Source organism: Oncorhynchus mykiss, chromosome 6 (assembly GCF_013265735.2).
Source record: "Oncorhynchus mykiss isolate Arlee chromosome 6, USDA_OmykA_1.1, whole genome shotgun sequence".
NCBI classification, from domain to species: domain Eukaryota; kingdom Metazoa; phylum Chordata; class Actinopteri; order Salmoniformes; family Salmonidae; genus Oncorhynchus; species Oncorhynchus mykiss.
In genome coordinates, this window is record NC_048570.1 from 56,019,659 (window position 1) to 56,042,364 (window position 22,706).

At 41.5% G+C, this 22,706-nt stretch overlaps 1 protein-coding gene across 3 annotated transcripts in view; it reads left to right on the forward strand.

Annotated features, from left to right (window-relative positions):
* Nucleotides 1-966: 966 nt before the first annotated feature.
* Nucleotides 967-22,706, forward strand: part of LOC110526175 (tetraspanin-4) — a 100,123-nt gene continuing 78,383 nt past the window's right edge. The window contains exons 1-2 of one of the 3 annotated variants that reach the window (XM_021606851.2): nucleotides 967-1,253; nucleotides 18,717-18,796. In XM_021606851.2, coding sequence (XP_021462526.2) covers nucleotides 18,734-18,796 — 63 coding nt within the window. In that variant the 5' untranslated portion in view covers nucleotides 967-1,253; nucleotides 18,717-18,733. Of the gene's footprint in view, nucleotides 1,254-17,020; nucleotides 18,797-22,706 lie in introns of those variants that run through there. The other 2 variants (XM_036980465.1, XM_021606850.2) reach the window with 2 other exon arrangements.

Genomic DNA, 22,706 nt, shown 5'->3' on the forward strand with positions numbered 1-22,706 from the left:
TTCTAAATTTATTTTGCAACGGTCGCACATGCGAGTGGTGTAGTCAGGGTATTAGCCTTTGCCACTCTGACATTGCTCATCCATAAATGTATATATTATTATTCCATTCCTTACTTAGATTTGTGTATATTAGGTATTTGTGTAATCATTAGATATTAGTTGTTAGATATTGCTGCACTGTCGGAAATTTCGCTACACTTGCAATAACATCTGCTAACCATGTGTATGTGACCAATAAAATGGTATTTAATTTAATTTGCTCAACATTCACCTTCTGCTACCATTTCTGTCAAGCCGTCTACGCATACAGTTTGACGCATACGTTCGATCAATCCAATTTATGCACCACACCGGAACGCACTGCAACTGCTTCTGCAACGGAATGCTGCAAGGAAAATGCAGCGTTTCATTGGAAATGAATGTAATTCTGGCGTACCAAAATGCAAAACACTGTCGGTGTGTTCGAAGCGTGAGGACACTGGTACGTTCATGCAGGAACCAATGGGTGCTCGATGTGGGGCGTTAATGCAGGAACCAATGAGATGCTGTATCATAAACATAGCTTTTACAGCGGACTTTTATTTTAGAGGTTAAATCCAAAAACCGGAAGTAAATGTTTTGTTTATATATTTTTTTATTTAAAATACCAGGTCAACAATTTACATTGTTACATCATTCAAAACAGAATGCAGGTATTAACAATAAAATACAAAAACATACAAAAAAATATCAATTAAATAATACAAAAATAAACTATTCTAGTGCAATTGTAATCACTCTGAAAAAATATTATTATAATGATTCAGGAAAATGTTATTCTTGCTGTTATTCACTAGGGTTAATGTTTTAATAAGATAGTTAAATTCAATCAAAAATCAGTGTAATTTTTGTATAGTATTTTGGAATTTTTGTTTATGTATAAAGTATTTGGGAACAAGAATAAAACAGGGAAACAGAAATGGTGTTACCGCCACCTTCTGTACTAGAGAAGGAGCGCATGTAAACTGATTGAAACGTGCCTATCATCACCATTGCGGAGCTCCATAAACGTGTTCGCCCGACGGGAATTCAAATGTGTAGGCTACTACAGTAAGGTTACTGATATATTTGAAAGCGGTTCTAGTTTTACAACGGGAACATCAGGGACGAGAGAGACAAATAGAGAGAGCGAGAAAGAGTGAACTTTCAAAGTTGGCCTACTCACCAAGTATTCTACGGCGAGGTCCATTATTGACGAGAAAATATAAATAGAGGTAAGCCTACATTTCCCCTGGCAATATTGCTATTTTCAGCCAATTTATAGATTACAGACCTAGCTAACATACTAACTGATGCTAATGTGCTGTGCAAACTATTTTAATTGTATATTTCCAGAACTATTTTCTGACACACACACAGAATAACCATTTATCATTATGACTGCAACTTGTAATACCTTTTGGGAAGAGTTTTGAATACATGGTCATGGAAACAAGCAATTTCTTATCATCATGACAACATCTTCAAAGTCACACCAACGTCCCTTAGGAGAGTTAGTATTATAGTGCTGTCTTTCCTTCACATAGGCTACTTAGGTTTACTAATTTACTAATTCAATATTTATCCAATTCCGTAGCAACCACGTGATGATTCAAATGTCTCTCCTCATGTTTTGTTTTTTTCAAATCAAAATCTAATTTTATTTGTCACATACACTGAGTACAACAAGTGTAGACCTTACCGTGAACTGCTTACTTACAAGCCCTAACGAACAATGCCGTTTTATGAAACTAAAGTAAAAAATAATAAAAGTAACACAATAAAATAACGAAATTGAGGCTATATACAGGGGGTACCTGTGGAGTGAGGAACGAGAAAGGGTGTCAGAGGAACTTTCCCCTGGTTCCAGATAAAAGACAGAAATAAACTTTCCCTAGAGAAGAACATTTCAGAATTCCAAGCATTCCTGGAGCTGTTCCCTCCCATGTATTGACTTTCCTTCTTTTGGAAGAGGAACATTGAGCCCCACTGACTGCCCAACTCATACCCACAGATAAAGGCAGGCTGATCAGCCCTACAGTACAATTTCATCATAGGACAAGAATACTTTATGTGGTCTTATAGGCTGGTATAGGAATGTAGGATGTTTTCTATTACAAATGTGTTAACTTCCATCTCTACAGTGAATTCGGAAAGTATTCAGACCCCTTGACTTTTTCCACATTTTGTTACGTTACAGCCTTATTCTAAAACTGATTCAATGTTGTTTTTTCCCCCTCAATCTAGACACAATACCCCGTAATGATAAAGTGAACACAATTTTTAAGACATTTTAGCAAATGTATTAAAAAAATAAATAAAAAAATACCTTATTTATGTAAGTATTCAGACCCTTTGCTATGAAACTCAAAATTGAGCTCAGGTGCATTCTGTTTCCATTGATCATCATTGACATGTTTCTACAACTTGATTGGATTCCACCTGTGGTAAATTCAATTGATTGGACATGATTTGTAAAGGCACACACCTGTCTATATAAGGTCTCACAGTTAACAGTGCATGTCAGAGCAAAAACCAAGACATGACGTCGAAGGAATTGTCCGTGGAGCTCCGAGACAGGATTTGTGTCGGCATAGATCTGGGGATGAGTACCAAAATAATTTCTGCAGCATTGACGACCCCGAAGAACAGTGGCCTCCATCATTCAACGTTGTCCTAGAGCTGGCCGTCCGGCCAAATTGAAAAATCGGGGGTGAAGGGCCTTGGTCAGGGAGGTTACCAATAACCTGATGGGCACTCTGACAGAGCTCCAGAGTTCCTCTGTGGATATGGGAAAACCTTCCAGAAGGACAACCAACTTTGCAGCACTACACCAATCAGGCCTTTATGGTAGAGTGGCCAGACGGAAGCCACTCCTCAGTAAAAGGCACATGACAGCCCGCAGGCACCTAAAGACTCAGACCATGAGAAACAAGATTCTCCAGTCTGATGAAACCAAGATATAACTCTTTGGCCTGATAGATAGAACTCTTTGGCCAAGCGTCACGTCTGGAGGAAACCTGGCACCATTCCGACGGTGAAGAATAGAGGTGGCAGCATCATGCTGTGGGGATGTTTTTCAGCGGCAGTGATTGGGAGACTAGGCAGAATTGAGGGAAAGATGAATGGAGCAAAGTACAGAGAGATCCTTGATGAAAACCTGCTCCAGAGTGCTCAGGACCTCAGACTGGGGCAAAGTTTCACCTTCCAACAGGACAACGACCCTAAGTACACGGTCAAGACAACACAACACAGGAGTGGCTTCGCAACAATGTCCTTGAGTGGCCCAGCCAGGACTTGAACCCGATCGAACATCTCTGGAGAGACCTGAAAATAGCTGTGCAGCAAAGCTCCCCATCCAACCTGACAGAGCTTGAGAGGATCTGCAGAGAAGAATGGGAGAAACTCCCCAAATACAGGTGTGCCAAGCTTGTAGCGTCATACCCAAGAAGACTCCAGGCTGTAATCGCTGCCAAAGGTGCTTCAACAAAGTACAAAAATGTTTTAAAAAATAAATAAATCATGTTTTTTTACTTTGACATTGTGTGTAGATTGAGGGGAAAAAACAATTAAAAACATTTTTCAATAACCTTTATTTAACTAGGCAAGTCAGTTAAGAACAAATTCTTATTTACAATGATGGCCTACTGGGGAACAGTGGGTTCATTGTTCTGCCTTGTTCAGGGGTAGAACGACAGATTTTTACCTTGTCAGCTCGGGGATTTGAGCCAGCAACCTTTCGGTTACTGGCCCAACCTTCTAACCACTGGGCTACCTGCCACCCCGAAAAGTCAAGTGGTCTGAATACTTTCCAAATGCATTGTATGTCATGACAACCAACTGAGGACCATCAAAGTGACTTATCATTCATATCGATATATTTCTTGTTGTTGTACATTGCAGCAATATGCTTACAGTACGTGAACGTGTTGGTGTTATGCCAATGCAGAGCTTAGTAAACATAGCGAGAGCACAGACACAGCCTCCTCCATATGCTCGCCCACACCTCAACAGTCCAATGTGGATGAACTGATGAACTCTAACTTCTCAGTTGCCTACTGTTTACATTGACTTGCACAAGCTGAGAGAAAATGGAACAGGCATACCCCATGTTTGGGCTTTGATATTTGGCCATGTTTTTTCTGTTGTGTTCACTAACAAGGACAAGGTTTTAAAAGGTATTTGAGAAACAGTTTAAACAGGAACGATAAAAAGGGGGGGATGGAGAAGGCAGAGGGAGTGTTTTGGTTTTACTCCTGCAGCTGGTGTTTTTTTCCCTGAGAGTTTTGTGGGCGACTTGTGGCTCCCTCTAGGTGTGGCAACATTCGGGTCGGGATAATTATCACAAACACTGGCTCCACTGAGAGTGGACATGCCAAACCAGCTCTGTATAGTAGGTGTGTGTGTGTGTGTGTAGAAGAGGGAGAAAGAGAAATGGGTCATAATAAATAATACATTTATTTTTATCGTCAGTTGCACACAAGGTCCAACCAAAACTTGACTTCTGCTTTTAACCCAACCTCTCTGAATTGGAGAGATGCTGGGGGGTTCCACATTGGGTGCCCGGGGGGCTGTTGTTGTGGGGGGGGTTTAACTGCCTTGCTCAAGGGTAGAATGACAGATGTTTCACCTTGGGGATTTGAACTAGCAACCTTTCAGTTACTGGCCCAACGCTCTAACCACTAGGCTAAAGATTGTAGAGTGTTTGTTTGTGTGGTAAAAGCATGTGTAATGAGTATGTGTGTGTATCCCTGGACAATGCACAGAGAAGCCCTTTTAGGCATAAGTGGGAGGAAAGATTTGTTCATACAGGTGCTGCCTTCTAAAGGGCCTTCTAAAATATAAAGGGAGAGGGAAATGTACAACTAGCACTAGACAGGCTATACTGTATACACACACTTCACAACATGTACCATTGTGCCTCTTGTCAGGTTGGTTGTAAGATCAGATGCAGATGTGAACAAGGTCATGTTGGATCTATTTTGAAGTGTCTTTTGTTTGTTTACTATTGTGTGGGAGTGCTGAAGTTAAGTAAATGGAGTGAAAAACCAAATGCCTCAACCACACTCTTCCTCCCTCTCAGTCTCACCACACACCCTTTACACAACAATTAACATTTGGGCAACAATAACATCTGTCTCTTGTTCAGTCTCTCTTCTTTCACTCTCTCTCTCTCTTCTCTGTCTCTCTCTCTCCTTTAACTCTCTCTCTCTCTCTTCTCTGTCTCTCTCTCGTTTTCATTTTTTCTCTCCCCATTTATATTTATTTTGTATTTCAGTGAGACTACATTGATTTACTCTTTACTGCATTTCAAACTCTGTTGTCCAGACTGTCATGAATGAATGATTGCTTGCCAATCATTCTGTGGGGAGTTCCCTAAAGATAAGTACACTGCAATAGAAGGCCCACTCAAATTTTGATGGTTTACATGGGGCTATTTCGACCTCTGGAGAGTGACCGGGTATCAAGAGCTAATCTTGATATCCTGTAATCTGGCATAGTAGTGAGATTGAGTGCTTGTAAAGATGGAGGCTTCATTCAGTCCACAACTCAATACTCCTGTGGTAAAACTCTGTCACACATGAACATGTAACTAGCTGACTGAGGAGCTTTCTTGTATATCTGATCGGTTTGACATGGTGTTATTGTGTATACTATGATAATGGTCTTATGCTATGTTGTATAGGTCTTTAGTGCAGAAAAGGTGCTTTAGTATATGACATTAAGTATTATAACACTGAAAAAGCCTAACACGCTGTTGTGAATTTGGGGGATAGAGCCAGGAGCTGGACTTGAACCAGGGACCTCATGCATGTCAGCACAATCCACAACCACTTTGTTGAAGAGCTTGCTCTTGATAGTCAGCCGGCCGCATAGTGCTGTATTTTAGACATGGCTGCTGCATTATCTATTTATTTCATGTAAATCAGTCCTTTTTAAAGACTCATTTTCCACTCTGCTGTTCACCTCATCCTCCCCGCTGCTCTCCTCCAGTTCGCAAATATTATAAATGCCGCCGAAATGTCACAGTGCAGCTAATATGACACTTCGTCATTGAACAAATAACCATTTCAGTTCAGGGTGTCTTATGTAATCACATCCTCAATTAGTTCCCAGTGTCTGTCACACTTAGTTAGCGTATAAGCATATTACACTGAACAAAAATATAAACGCGACATGCAACAATTTCAAAGATTTTGCTGAGTTACAGTTCATAGAGGGAAACCAGACAATTTTAAATAAATAAATTAGGCCCTAATCTATGGATTTCACATGACTGGGCAGGGGCGCAGCCAATTCGGTTTTTTGTAGAAGCACCGTTTAGGCGATTACAGCTTTGAGTCATTTTGGGTATGTCTGTATCAGCTTTGCACATCTGGATTTGGGGATTTTCTTACATTTTTCCTTGCAGATTTTCTGAAGCTCTGTTAAATTAAGTGGGGAGCCATGCTCCCCATCCAACCTAACAGAGCTTGAGATGATCTGCAGAGAAGAATGGGAGAAACTCCCCAAATACAGGTGTGCCAAGCTTGTAGCGTCATACCCAAGAAGACTCGAGGCAGTAATCGCTGCCAAAGGTGCTTCAACCAAGTACTGAGTAAAGGGTCTGAATACTGATGGAAATGTAATTAATTTTTTTCAACAATTTTCTACAAAGCTGTTTTCACTTTGTCATTATGAGGTATTGTGTGTAGATTGATGAGGGGAAAAAACGATTTAATCAATTTTAGAATAAGGCTGTAGTGTAGCAAAATGTGTAATAATCAAGGGGTCTGAATACTATCCAAAATGCACTGTAAATGCCTAGAATTATGTTTTGTTAATGTCAGTATTGTATGTAGCTTACAATTTATGCCTTGTATGTGAATCCATTCATTTTACAAAGGTGTTAAATAATACTTGCTTTGATATTCATTTCTCATGACCATTCCTTGATCTTAGTCAGCTAAACGCATAATACTTGATTGCACGCGTTTTTTCTAGAATGTTAAATGGAGTCTGCTATTCAGTTTAATGGACTTTGTTAACATGCACATTACATAGTCTTATCATGGGTTGCATGTAAGGTATACAGTGCCTTCAGAAAGTATTCATACCCCTTGACTTATTCAATATTTTGTTGTTACAGCCTGAATTCACAATTGATTAAATATATGTTTTTCTCATCTATTTACACAAAACCCCATAATGACAAAGTGAAAACATGTTTTTAGACATTTTTGCAAATGCATTGAAAATGAAATACAGAAATATATGCCAATTACCAGACACTTTTATCCAAATTACTTATAGCAGTGTGTGTCTACAGTACATTTTCATATGGGGGGCCCCAGTGGGAATCAAACCCACAATCATAACTCAGCAAGTGCCATGCTTTTCCAAATGAGCCACACATGACTCCATGTAGGCTACATGCAGATCACCCGTCATGGATTGGGGTTTTGTCTTGTGAAGTTGCTAGATGGTGATTTGCTTGTCTTCAGAGAGGTAAATAGAGATCCATGGTTGAACAAATTAGCACACTAACGTAGCAAATCAATCAACCAAATGGAAACTTATGTAAATGTATTTGCTTCTATTAGCTTCACCCCTAACAAGGTCCTCCATTATATCATTAGCATGCATGGTCTGCCACGCCACAGTCCACAGTGACTCGCTCTCTCATTGAGAAGTTCACAAGGTACTGTTTTACTTGCTCGGCCGGGTTTAGTTGCCATGGCAACAAATCTGTCAGAAATCGGGAAGAATGTGTTGTCCAATCTTGAAGCCTCCCCTATCTCTGCTTTATTTCAAAAATACATTCTGGGGAAGTTTGCGACACAGTTCACACAGTCATAGATTTTCCTAGATCAAGTATTCCCTCTGTTTTTGAAAAAAGAGTGAGCCTGATCAAAGCTGAAGTGAAGTCCCAGGGAACATCTCTCATTCCTCCCTGTTCTCTCTCCTACTCTGACTCTCTCTGTCTACCTTTCGCTCTCTCTACCTCTGTCTACCTGTCTCTCTCTCTGCTATGTGTTATACATTCTGTGTTCCCAATTGTTTTCCGAACATTTAATACCTTAGCCTGATTCAATATTGTTAACCTGCAGTAGTGGGCTGACTCATTGTTTTTGTGCAGTTGAATTACACTTCCTGATGTCTTTGGAGAGAGTGAAGATGCAGTTAGGGATAATGCATTGCCGGCTGTCAAGCGTTCCTATGCTGTGAGAGGGAGGCAGGGGACGTTTATTTATGAAACAGACACATATTTGGTGTTCACGCTGACATTGTCTACTTCCTGGGTGACAGTGGGGTTATGACTATTTGATTTAAAAGCTGATTGAGGCCACAAAGGACTTACTGCATCAGCAGGTTTGACACTGTTGGGATATAGTGTAACATTTCTGTGAACATGCAGTGTTTAAATTGACCACCATTGGGTAAGATAGTCAAACGAAAGTGTCTCAACTCGTCCAAATATTGGAAAGAAACATGGTAGCGTGTGTGAATGGACTAGACTGAGGGATTGTGTGTGTGTGTTTGGTAGTTATTTAGTGTTTTACCATTTTATCATTACTACTAGAGTTGGTTCCCTCATCCCCCAATTACCCTCTTATCTCATTCCCCAATCATAAATAGGTGTTCTACTTAACACTCCCCTTTTCTCACCTACTTTCATTTTTGCTCCAGTTTTCTTTCCTGCTATTTCTGTTCACCAGTCACCAGAACATTAGCAAGTCAGATTGAAAAAAACCTGAGACAAATAAGGCAATTGGGAAACCTAAATCCAGCATACAGTAAAAATGCCCTCTGTAGGTTTCTCATCATTCTTACATATGACTATCAACATTCTGTTGTAGCAAATGTCCTACCGATTTAAATAAGGTGCCAGCCTCCCCACCTCTCCCAGCCACCACTGTTGCATATGACTACTGTTTAACATCTTTGGTCTATTTTACTTTTATTATTTTAGTATTTATCCTATGGTTCTGTGTAGGTCTACTAATTAGCATCCTCTCTCTCCATGCAAACAGTCCTCAACAGTAATTAGGATTTGGGTAATTAGGTGTTCACAGACTTATGTAATTCTTAAGAATATACCGCCACAGTTAACCAGTTTCAATTTCTTTGCTACTTAGCAAACAACTTTGGTGTTGGTTTACTGAACATTTTAGTACATTAAATAAACATTCAACCCACTGGGCACAGACGTCAGTTCAACGTCTAGTTTTGATTTACAGAGTTGTCACGGCTTCCGCCGAAGTTGGCTCTCCTGCCTGTTCGGGTGGTGCTCGCCGGTGGTCGTCACCGGCCTACTAGCCGCCACCAATCCCTTTTTCGTTGTCTGTTTGTTTTGTCTCATTAGTTTCACCTGTGTCCTGTTGTATGTGCTTAATGGGCTTCCTTACTTAAAGTACGTGTACCCCCCCTTGTTTTGTGCGGGATTGTATTTATGTTACGTGTGTGCGTTAGGTAGAGGTGTTCTTGTTTCTGGACCTGGCACCGTGTGTTTTGGGTGGTCCACATTACTGTCCGTGCCTTGTGTTTTGGGCTTGTTGTGTTGTGCCTCATTAAAGTGCACCTTTTCCCAGTGGAACTCTCTGCGCCTGATTCCTTCCTCACCCACCTAGTCCCGCGTGACATGAGTTATCAACTAATGTGAATTCAATGTGAAATCAACAAAACATTTCACTATGTCATTGGATTTAGGTAAAAAGTTGGGTGAAAAAAATGTGAAATTCCCTTTTTTCAAATCCAATCGGGTTTCCACATTGATTTAACATCACTCGCTAACTGAAGTGAACATAATTAGGTCTGGTTTCTATCAGACCCCTACTGCGAAACAAACGTGTGTTTTCGACCAGTCAGTCTGTTAGGAAGTGTGGGGGAGCATATGCAGTGGACTATCATATCATTTATTTATTTTCAAACATGAATTACTTACCAGTGTCGGTGTGTTTCAACTAGTAAACACGATTTCCCGGTTATGGCACCAGAACTCTTATGTTCCCACAGGATGTGAACCATAGAAATAGAATTACTAATTATATTTGTATGATTATTAATTCTATATGGTGAGAATCTCAGAGGAACTCTGCATTTCTCACTTAACCGTTTCAACTGTGTATGTGCAATGTCTCTAAGCTTGCACTGGCTATGATGAGGCCAGCTTTACCACAGTTGAGCTTCACCTGCAGTGAGTTTGATTGGGGCTACAACCTAAAATAGTTATTTGGCGGTTCCCATAGAAGAACCCTTTTAGGTTCCAGGTAGAACCCTTTTGGGTTTCATGTATAGTAGAACCCTTTCCACAGAGGAACCAAGATAACCCCCCAAAAATATTGTATATTCTAAGAGTGTAGACCTATGCCATTGGTCCTATTGTTTGGCCTTAGCTCAGAAGCAACACTGTGTGCTACAGGAAAGGCTTGCTCTAAGCTAGTAGCTACCGTAATCAAACAACAGCATATTGGTTCTCATTCTTTATGGTGCCAGGTTAAGTGGATGAATCGATGCCCTCGGGGACTGGGAAACCATTACCAGTGAATTCGAGAGAAATATGAGACAGTGTTGCGTCTGCTGAACTATCTACTACAATCTAACGTGGGGAGGGTAATGAGTGATCCTTGGAAAAATAAACTGCTTTGGTTCTAATCAAAGACGAAGCCGGGCACGTGCCTGAAATGCACGGTGAACACACACACACCGGTCCGCTGACCTGACCCGACGTGTGCCCCCAATACTCTCCGTATTTATCCGCATTTACCGCTCTCTTTTACCGCTCTGTCACTTTCCCTCTTAATCAAATTTCCTGGAGCTCGCCAACGCACAGCCAGCCACCTGTCTGAGAAATCTAGTGACGAGATTACTCATACTGCGAATGCAATCCCTTCACCGTTATTCACCCGCTATACTGTGTTAACGCCATGATGTACATACAGTAAGTGAGCCCAGTGGCTTGTGTGGGGCTGTGTGCATGCTTAGATGTGTGCTAGGTACGTTGTGATTTTTTTTTGCTTGCTGCATGTGTGTAATATCCCTTTCATACTACGACATATTTTCGCCAACTTTACCATACCGCAAACTTTTTTTCCCCGATTTTTCCTTATAACTGAAATGTATTGCAGGTGTTGTACCGAAAATCTCCCCTTCGCGTGAACGCGCACGCACTCAATTCTTCATTGCTACAACTTGTTTGTTGGTTGAGATTTCTGCTCTTCACTCCGTTGTCAGTTTAGCATACATTGTAATTTTAGTCGCAGAAAGCATTTTTTATTTGTGTCCTTTGATCGCGGGGCAGCCACTAGTAATGTCTGCAGTTTTCAGTTTGGCTATTTGTTTTAAGTGTATTAGTCTAGTCTATAAATAAATCTCTTTGCAAAAATTCATCATCTCTCCCATATCTTATTGACTAGTAGTTGTTCTGAAATGTTTATCGCTTGCCTACATTTTACTCCCTCCTCTATGTTTAATATAACACACATACATTCATTATTAATTTCTGTTGCCTGTCCTGACATTGAGTTTGTTCTATTGAAAGTATTTGACTCTGACATGTGCCATAGAAAGCATTTGACTCTAGTGACAAAATTAAGGAAATTAGAAGGGGTGGGGGTTCTGAAATTCTCCTCCCCCTTCTAATTTCCTTAATTTTGATGCTAGAGTCAAAGATTTTCTGTGACACACACTACTGGTCAACCTGAGTTTGAGCTACCAAAAATGATTCTGAAGTGTGCCAGGCCTTGCAGTCCCAAGATAGAAGGGAGGGAGATTTTCGGCAGGCAAGAAAATGTCCTTGCCGAACCCCCCCTCTAATTTCCTTAATTTGTCCCTAGTCAAATACTTTCTGTGGCACACATCAGAGTTAAATACTTTCTATAGAACAAACTTCACGTAGGCAACCAAAATGAATGTATGTGTGTTATATTTAACATAGAGGAGGGAGTAAAATGTAGGCAAGCAATAAACATTTCAGAACAACTACTAGTCGAATAGGAAATGGGAGAGATGACACATTTTGGCAGAGATTTATTTATAGACTAATACAACACCTGTATCAAAGCCGAAACTTTAATTTCCACCTAATGATCTAGTAATCAATTCAGTAAACTTCTGCCTGTGGTTTAAGGCATCTGCATACTTCCCATCCGGAATAGTTTGTGCATATATTATGAATACATTTTATGACTGTTTTGGTCTTCGGCAAGGGTTTTCCGGCTGTTCGTGCACACACAATGTTTTCTCGAGGCAAGCTGAATTCGATAGCCCAAGTCTATGCCCATTCGTCAGTGATTGGTCAACAGTAGCGATTATTCACCAAACGTTTTAGTTGGGTGTACAATTGCGCAACAAAAATCTCCTCGGCCAAAACTTAAAAATGAATGACAGATTTCTTGTGTTATTTTAAATGAATACTGACTATTTTGGCTACGGTGTCTCAAGATAGACAGACAAACAGAACTATTGCTGCTTTTTTTCCCTCGTTTTTCAAGCAAAGGTCTTTTAAAGGGAGTATGCGAGCACACTCGTTAGGCTAGGGGCCAGCCGAATCAAGGCATGCTGACACCTTTAGTATGAAACTTAGTTTAATGCTGAGGTTGCATTGGCACGCACTACGCTCTTAATGAAACTCTTGATGGTTGCTAGGCAGCACAATATACCATCCTCCTGCCAGTTCTAAACTTTGCAAGTAATGTCACTCTTCTTCGCATACCCTACCACTAAGCATGCAATGTTTTCTTAACCACAACTGGATGGATCCATAAAGAATTACTGTGGGAATAGATATCACTGAATGAAGAACATATTGGAATAAAGTAGGCTATTTCAGTTGAAGGCATTTATTGAAACTCGTCCAATCATTGTCATCCAATCATTGTAATACATTTGAAGCCATACCTGCGTGTGGTCAACTAGATGATAATTTCAGCACAGTTTTGATTGACTCCTCTTGATAAATCAATGTCAGATTTTGTTTTTCACTGAATCTCCGTTTTCGTATTGGTTAGGCAACAAATAGGCTGGGGAAATGTTATCTAAATTGAGGTGAGTGCTGCTCATGATCATCTTGTCTAGTTGGGTCATCTATTTGAACATTTTGCCAGCATGTTATGTAGTTTAACAAGTGGATTATGTTGCTCTTCACTTGCAGTCGCTTAGTAGCCTAGGTCTACGTTTGCCCAAAAGCCTGAGATGTCATTGACTTGTTTCAATCAATGTGATTTTGTTTCACTGAATCTCTGTCTGTATCGGCGATTTGGTTAATTGGTTTCTGGATGCGGAAATAAGTGGGGGTTGTATAGCTCATTTATTCGTTTGCCCATCTATCACTGATCAGAAACATTCAGCATGCAATAATGTTGCCCAAATCAAATGTAGGCCTTTTATTTTGCTCAATCACATGTATGCAACTACACAAGCTTCCTACGCAGAGGTTGTGAAATATTAACACGAGACTTGCATGCTTTTGAAAATAGGATTGCTAAAATAGGATTGCTATTATTTTCTATCAGTATCTTGATGAAGATACGCTCAACGTAAGACCCTACGTCTGCACCCTAACAAAGTGGGTAAGAAAGAGATGAAACATGGATAAAAAAAAAGCATGGGCTTGGGCTCTGTTTCAAAAATATCACTTTATCACCTTCCCGTGACACAAGAAAAATATGATTAATGTTTTATTCTTACTACAACATATATGTGTAGTTTTAAAAATACATTTTTATTAGTCTTATAGTGTTTCTTAGGACTTGCCAAAACAAATTAAATAGATATTAATTTTTTATGTATATTCAATGGTTTTATTAAAATAAACACACAAAATCACACACCAAATCTGAACACCACTACTACCACTTGTCACAGGAATTAATGTGGTAAAAATGGGCCTGTTTGGTAGGGGGTCATACAGACATTTTCAGTTTTTTCTTAAATCGCGTGTGTGTGTGTGTGTGTGTGTGTGTGTGTGTGTGAGTGTGTGTGTGTGTGTGTGTGTGTGTGGGGGGGGGGGTCTATGAATGAGTGTATGTGCGATAGATGGATTATGTCCTGCAATCCTTACACCCTGTCCTCTAAGGGGATTTTCCCCACCAATCTCATCTAAATCCCCGGGAGACAATGGCTGCGGGATTAGACTTGCGATGAGCCAAGAACTCCCCTAACCCCAGTTTTGTGTCTGTGTCAGTCTCACATACACCTTTTTCTCTGTCTCAACACCCATTCATTACAAACGCACTAATTCTCAATCATGTTTGTAATCTGCATGTGCTGATGCAGAAAGAAAGCATTCCTCGACTCTGCATATATATTGAGTGGAGAATATTATTATCCTATAACAGGAGAAATCTGATATGTTAGTGAAGATGGATTATGCTCATAACATCACTGAGAGATCTGATAGATATGCGTACATCGTGATTATGGCGGGTGAATAGGTTTTCACAGGGGCTGTTAGGTGTGACGAGTTCAGCATCAGGCTGGCATCTATCGACACTGTCCCCGGGGTGAGAATTGTAATGGATGGACGGCAGGGGCCTTCTCACATATCACTATAGTTTATTTAGGGCTGAGACCGATGTTACGTTTTGATGTTCGTATCACTACAGCTGTAATTAAGATGAGATCATAGACAATGTGCTCACTTAAAAATGACTCTTTAAAGAAAGTTGGGTGCTGGATCCACGTTTGTAAAATCCATTTAGGGCAGTACAGGGTTTTCCAGCAGTGTGAGTTTGATTGAATGCCGCCCAGTGTGGATATAAGTGTGGAACTGTGTTTAGATACACACTGCCCGGTATGACTGCAAATCAAATAAAAATGAATTATATGGAGGCTGTGTGTGTGGAGGCTTTGCGGTAGATTTGATGAATTATTAAAGTTCCATTTTCTTTGTCGTTTCACACTAAGAGAGGTAATCTACCGTTGCTCTTCAGAGGGGCACACCGTTGTTTTTCTCTTGGTTTCTTTTACTGGGAGTGCACAGTGTTTGATATCTGGTAAGTGTACTGATCCCCTCTGTGTGGAAAGTCCACATTTTCCCCTGCCTCCTTCCAAAATAAAACACAATACATGTTTTCAATTTTTTTTGTGCAGCAGGCAATGGAAATAGAAAATGTAGTAAAATAAATGAATCTTTGCTTGAAAATGTTGACATTTAAGGAATATTTTGGCCCATTTGAAGGAATTAACTACATTAGTCATATATATATATATATATATATATATATATATATATATATATATATATATATATATATATATATATATATATATATATATATATATATATATATATACTTTTTTAAAAATCCTACAACCAACCTGTACTCCATTCATGATCCAACACTGGGTCTCCGACCCACAGTTTGGAACCACTGATCTACATCCTATTGAGACAGTCCTGCTCTCTATATTCAAACGTTGATCATTGACATTGATCTAGCATGCCATTGACTTGTTCTCGGCATGAAAGTATTGATGTCACTCCACAACCATTATCATTAGTTCACTTGACAAAATATGAATGTCACGTCCCAGTGGTATGGACTCCTCCTCCTCTATTAAGAGTCCTTGTCTTGGACGTAGGGGGTCTGCTAGCCCATGATGACTACATTAGAATGTAGCCTCACAGTATTCTCCCCTACTTTAATACTATTGTATTTCTTGGTCACTTTGTTTGTTTATTGAAGGTGGCTTCGTACGTATAGTGCATTTCACAACCTGCTAAGCCTCAGGGTTTCTCTGTAAACTGTAAAAGGGCCAACGGACCGATTTTAAGCCACATGTATAATAGGCTGGTACTCATTCATTCTCTGTGGGTCTGAAATAAAGGCAAGTATACAACAACAAGGTTATAGAGACCGTGAATGATTTATTCTTATGGGAAGTAGGACATTGTGTCTATTTGTGTATAGTATTTACACTAAATGATCCATATTGTTGTCTGAATATGTTTGATGTATTTTTCCCAAATTCACAAGAGGTCCGTTTCCTCCTTCCTACCTGGACCAGCCACCACTGCTATTTTAATGAATCGTTAAATTGTCATAATGTAGTGTTATCATTGCTTGTTTTTTTTCTTTAAAATGGGGCTACCAGGCATGGTTCTCTAAGCCTGTAGAAGAGAGATTATGCTGTAAGCCTGATGGACTGATACGCATATCTACAGGGAACTGTGCTACATTCCTTATTTTGTATGTTCAGCAATATGTGAGGTATATGGGGAAATGATTTTGAATAGGTATATTATACAGTATAGGATTTAATTGAATATCAATACAAATGCTGTTTTTAGATGATCCACACAATTACCAAACATCATTAGCAAGCAATAAAACAATGATAGACTGCAAGGCATTGAGTTACCCATAAGCCTAACATGTACATGCATCTAAGAACAAACTGAGAGTTCAATATTCTGCTACTGGCATCTTGGCGAGGGGAAAAATACAAGTTCAATCATAGGTGACCTTTTTTGTTGTTCAAGCCTTGTTGTTGAAATCTTCGTCACCATTCATTGTTGTGAACCAGATGGTCACAGAGTTGCGGAGCGTGTTATTTTGTTTATAGCATATGTATATCTAGGGAGAGTTGCTTGCAGCATGGGATTTTAGCTGCAATGTGTGGGTATGTGTGTTCCTGTCGGGGGGATAGAGGTAGAAAACATGACTGTAGTCAAGCATCTATAGAGCGTAGGTTCGAGTGAGAGAACAACCTTAGAATGTGGAATGAGATGGCGAGAGAGAGAGAGGGAGGGAGAGAGAAAGGGAGATGGAGAACTAGCATCTTTCTGGTATGTTAACCAAGGAGCAGGTCCTCTTTTGTGTGGGGTTGATGCTCACGTGTTTGTGTATGTCAGAGAGAGAGGGAGAGGGAGGAACAGTGTGTGGTGCGAGGGAGGATGGGACGCAGGAAGCGGATTGGCTCAGCTCTGTAGTAGGGTGTGGCTATAGGCTGTGAATGACTGCTCCAACCCATCTCACTGTCAGGATTTGAGGACAGTTACCAAGGAGTAGAGGGGGGAGTGCTGAAATAGTGTGAGTGAATGAGAGACAGTAAGCGAGAGAAAGAGAGGGAGGGAGGGTGGAAGGGAGAGGGAGAGCGAGAGGGAGCTGGACGGTTGCTATAACACTGCAGTCTTTTTTTCTTCTTCCCTCATCCAAGGAAGGTGTCTCTCTCTCTTCTTCTGGAAATGACCCTGGCAGATACTTCACTCTAGTTACCCACCTAGAGAGGAAGAGGAGAAAACAAACAAAAGGGGTGCACAGAAGGGAGGGAGAGAAGAGGAGAGGGAACCTGAATGCAATGCTCTACTGGCTGGACTGTGAAACTGATATACAGAAAGGGAGGGAGACAGAGGTGAAGAAGGAGCGAGGGAGTGAGGCAAGTAGCAGGTAGACCTGCGAAACAGCAGCTGCGGGAAGGGGAACAGAGGAAAAGCAGAAAGGGGGAGTTAGAGAAGAGAAAGAGAGAACGAACCAGGACGAACAGGAAAACCAGGCAAGGAAAGTGGTAGAGCGCTCACCTAAAGGAAACCAATGAATTCTCTCCTCATTTCAGTTACCTATCCTTTTCTCACGTATCTTTTCCTTTCACTCATCCCCACGCATTCACCTCAGTGTTGTCTCCTGGTCTGCACATCTTCTCTCCTTTTAACTTTTCTGCATGTGAGGGAAAGTGGAGCCAAGACAATGGACACTGGGGAACATTCAGAATCAATTCCAACTGGATGTAGTACTAGCGTGCGGTCTTAATGGAGAAGTGGTTCTGGTGTAAAAGAGACTGATTGGCTAAAACCCTGTTGTTGTTGTCAAGAGTGACTGTTTTCTCTGCCAGAGCGCACCTGCTCCGGAATTTCTAATGGCACCAGGTGTGACGTATCACTCAGCCAACCGATCAGATGAGAGCAGTTCTGGAAGTGCCAAGCGCTCTTGCAATTATGTGTGTCCGATTCACCTGAGATTAGCAGGAATTGGAAAAACTAGAGCTTCTTTGTGATAGACAAGTGTAGTTGTGGGATTCAGGAAAGGAACATATAATGAACAGGTGTTGTAGGATTAAGCAACGTTAAAACGGGAATATACAGGTGTAGGATTACGAATGAAGGCACTCTGGATAACCACAGATGACAAGACATCGTCCACAGACGAATTTGAGGTGATGTGTTTTAATCTTAGCTGGTCTATCACTGCAGGGGCACAGTTGGACTGCATGCCTAATCACGCTTCAGTTTCTGTGGTGAAAACACTGTAGGCTGGTTTGCTTAGAAACTATTGGGAACAGGTGCTATTCCACATTACTGGCACCACAACTATGCACATTTGTCCCCTGAGGACACGCTATTTGTACTTTGTGTCTCTGTATAGGTCTTAAGTGACTTTTTTTTGTGTGGGCTCTCAAAGACCTCTTGAAGCTCTTGAGGGGGTTGAAATAAAACTTTGGCTGTTGCTAGCGTCTCACCTCTGGTTGGTCCATGAGGCGCTCGAGCACGGACGAGACGCCGTACCGGCGCAGTCCCTCACTGGACAGCAAGCCCGAGACGCCACCCTTCAACTCGGGTTTCCACAGCTACAGTGGCGAGTACGAGTATAAACGTCCGCCCTTTGCATTCGGCTTCCACACGGCGCCGGGTCCGCAGGCGGCTAAAGGCCGCTACACCACCTCGCAGGGGAAGAAGTATGTGGTGTTTTACCTGGACCTCTCCTTCATCTTCCTCCTAGAGCTGCGGCGCTGCAGGATGGCTGAGGGCTGCATGAGGAGCCTGCGCTACGGTATGGTCTTCTTCAACCTCCTCTTCTGGGTGAGTCCAGCCTTTTGGCATTTGGAGTGTGTGTGTGTGTGGTGGGGATTTTTTGAGATGTGGCAAGTCTTGGTGAGGTCTGTCTGTCTCGGTCTGTCTGTGTGTTATATGAGTGATTGTGTGGGTGTGCTTCATGAAGTTCAGTTTCTGTATTTCTATGTGGGTATATTTCTGCCTGTTTGTGTTCAGCCTATGCATGCGCAAACCTGTTTGTATCGCGGGTATCACTTTATTGAAATAGTCGCACTCTAATTCATTATCACTTCTATCATACTCTTTTGCAAAAGTGGTTATCTCTTACTCTTTTTACACTTGTGGGCTCTTGACTGTGTCTGTTTGATTGTGTCTGTCTCACGGCGATAGCATCCGTCCCCTCACCACTCTTTTGACACCTGCACGGCTTGTCAAATGTGACCGTTAAGCTTCAAATTCACAGATTTCTATCTCTTCTTTGGCATTTTATCTATACTCGCCCTTCATGACCTTCCTTTATCCTTTTCTCTGCATGCTCTGGGAATTGGGGTCTCTATAGCATCCTGATTCTATGGTCCCCTTTGACCAATTGAACGCGCCTGTCCTCTTTTGTAATAAAATTAGGTCTTGTACATTGGAAAGCAATCACTGCCAAGGCCCACTCCTTCCTGGGAGCCAGTGACCTCCAGACCCTTTAAAAAAAAATCAGCTATAACCTGCTGCCAGAAAGGGGTCAATGTATTTGTGATTAGCAGCTGTGTCTGTGTGTGTGGAGGGGGGGGGGATGTCATGGGTAATACATGCTGGCAAACAAAAGGATCACTTGTTATGGGGTATGCTTTTTAGCTCTTCAGACAGCGTTAAGATATTTATGCTTCTTATAAGATTAAACAGGCAGAGCTCTTCAATTGGAAATAGTTGCCCGTTTAAAAGTCTGGAGCTAAATGACAGGAATGTTTGGTGCACTTAATTTTATCTGCTCCTGTTAGTCGCCCTGCATAATAACGTCTGCTAAATTACCTAAATGTAAACATATTGTGCCATCATCAATACAGCTAATCAGCCTGCAATATTTTATGTTGTATAGGCCTAGGCCCATTTATTTTCTGAAATTCACTGAAGAGGATGGTCCTCCCCTTCCTCCTCTGAGGAGCCTTCACAGATGCCTATCCATGTGGTAGGCCCACCATTTTGTTAAACAGACCGTTACATTTGGATTTTTTTAGTCCGGATTCCTGTAACTAATCAATTTGGCTATTTAAGCTATGATCAGTTTGTCAAAAATGTACGGATACAAACTTGAAACCACAAACTTGAAACTATTGACCATTTTACTTTGATCTGTCCTGTTTTTAGGATATGTTGTTTGCTAACATGACGGCGCAGGTTTTATTTGATTGGATGTCATTTAGGTTCGGCTATTTGATCAGAAAAACCTGCATGATGTAAAAAGTGTCCATCTTACATTGTCATACATTTTATGTCCAGCCTGTAGGCTACAGAAAACTCACCTATCTTATATCTGCTACATGATTTATTATAAACTCAGCAAAACATTGAATGTCCTCTCACTGTCAACTGCGTTTATTTTTAGCAAACTTAATATGCGTAAATATTTGTATGAACATAAGATTCAACAACAAACATAAACTGAACAAGTTCCACAGACATGTGACTAACAAATGGAATAATGTGTCCCTGAATAAAGGGGAGGTCAAAATCAAAAGTAACAGTCAGTATCTGGTGTGGCCACCAGCTGCATTAAGTGCTGCAGTGCATCTCCTCCTCATGGATTGCACCAGATTTGCCAGTTCTTGCTGTAAGTTGTTACCCCACTCTTCCACCAAGGCACCTGAAAATTCCCAGACATTTCTGGGGGGGAATGGCCCTAGCCCTCACCCTCCAATCCAACAGGTCCCAGATGTGCTCAATGGGATTGAGATCCGGGCTCTTCGCTGGCCATGGCAGAACACTGACATTCCTGTCTTGCAGGAAATCTGGCACAGAACGAGCAGTATGGCTGGTGGCATTGTCATGCTCGAGGGTCATGTCAGGATGAGCCTGCAGGAAGAGTACCACATGATGGAGGAGAATGTCTTCCCTGTAACGCACAGCGTTGAGATTACCTGCATTGACAACAAGCTCAGTCCGATGATGCTGTGACACACCGCCCCAGACCATGACGGACCCTCCACCTCCAAATCGATCCCGCTCCAGAGTACAGGCCTCGGTGTAACGCTCATTCCTTTGTCAATAAACGCGAATCCGACCTTCACCCGTGGTGAGACATAACCGCGACTCGTCAGTGAAGAGCACTTTTTGACAGTTCTGTCTGGTCCAGCGATGGTGGGTTTGTGCCCATAGACGACGTTGTTGCCGTTGATGTCTGGTGAGGACCTGCCTTACAACAGGCCTACAAGCCCTCAGTCCAGTCTCTCTCAGCCTATTGCAGACAGTCTGAGCACTGATGGAGGGATTGTGCGTTCCTGGTGTAACTCGGGCAGTTGTTGTTGCCATCCTGTACCTGTCCCGCAGGTGTGATGTTCGGGTGTACCGATCCTGTGCAGGTGTTGTTACATGTGGTCTGCCACTGCAGCTGTCCGTCCTGTAGCACTGTCTTAGGGGTCTCACAGTACGGACATTGCAATTTATTGCCCTGGCCACATCTGCAGTCCTCATGCCTCCTTGCAGCATGCCTAAGACACGTTCACACAGATGAGCAGGGACCCTGGGCATCTTTTTTTGTGTGTTTTTTTTATAGTCAATAGAAAGGCCTCTTTAGTGTCCTACATTTTCATAACTGTGACCTTAATTGCCTACCGTCTGTAAGCTGTTAGGGTCTTAACTACCGTTCCACAGGTACATATTCATGAATTGCTTATGGTTCATTGAACAAGCATGGGAAACAGAGTTTAAACCCTTTACAATGAAGATCTGTGAAGCTATTTGGATTTTTACGAATTATCTTTGAAAGACAGGGTCCTGAAAAAGGGAAGTTTCTTTTTTTGCTGAGTTTAGATATATTTTTTGGGCGGAACGTTGGTGGAGCGCCGCAGCAATTCATCTCTCCATCAGCACCTTGGAGGCGCGCTAGGAATGGATATGCTAAGTATTTTGAACCCCTAACTTTGACAAAGTAGGCACTGCTTATCACAGGGCAGCATCAGTGCTCACCTAAAAAGTCAATATGCCACTGGTTGAGGGAAATTATCATTGTTTTAGGGCAAAATTATGTGTGGTTTTTATGTGTTGTTGGAGGTGCATTTTGGTCAGTTTAGCTCAGAAAATGCCCTCCTCGTCTTTCTGCTACCATAGGCAGATTGACAGGATAGGCAGTAGGATAGGATAACATAACGCCAAGGACTGGGTGGAGAAGAGTGTCTGAACAGAAGGCATTCAACTTTAGAACCTGATTGGTCCAACAGGCTGTCAAGCGGCGGGAAGATAAACGGATCATATACAAAGACCCAGACTTCAAAGTTGACACACCAGACCTACCTCCCAACATCGCCCCGGTTGAAAAACCAACCAAGGAGGAGCTGGTGGCAAAACCTTTCAGCCTAACTTTGCAACTAACTTTAGCTAGCCGAATGATGGCAGTGTGATGTTGTGGAATGCCATCAGTAACATGTCATGCAATTGGTGACTGCATGCAGTGTGACTGCTATGTAGACCACCTGGAACACCACCATTCTCCACTTCACAGGTGTATTCATTCCGGTATCTCATAGGCATAGAAACCAGAATGTATAAAACAGGCTTGGAACCTCTAACTCTGGCAAATTGACTGGTCAACTCATGGGCACATTTGCAATGGCTGCTTGGTGTTGTCATTAAATTTGATTTGTCACATGCTTTGTAAACAACAGGTGGAGACTAACAGTAAAATGCTTACTTACAGGCTCTTCCCAAAAATGCAGAGAAAGAAAATAGAGAA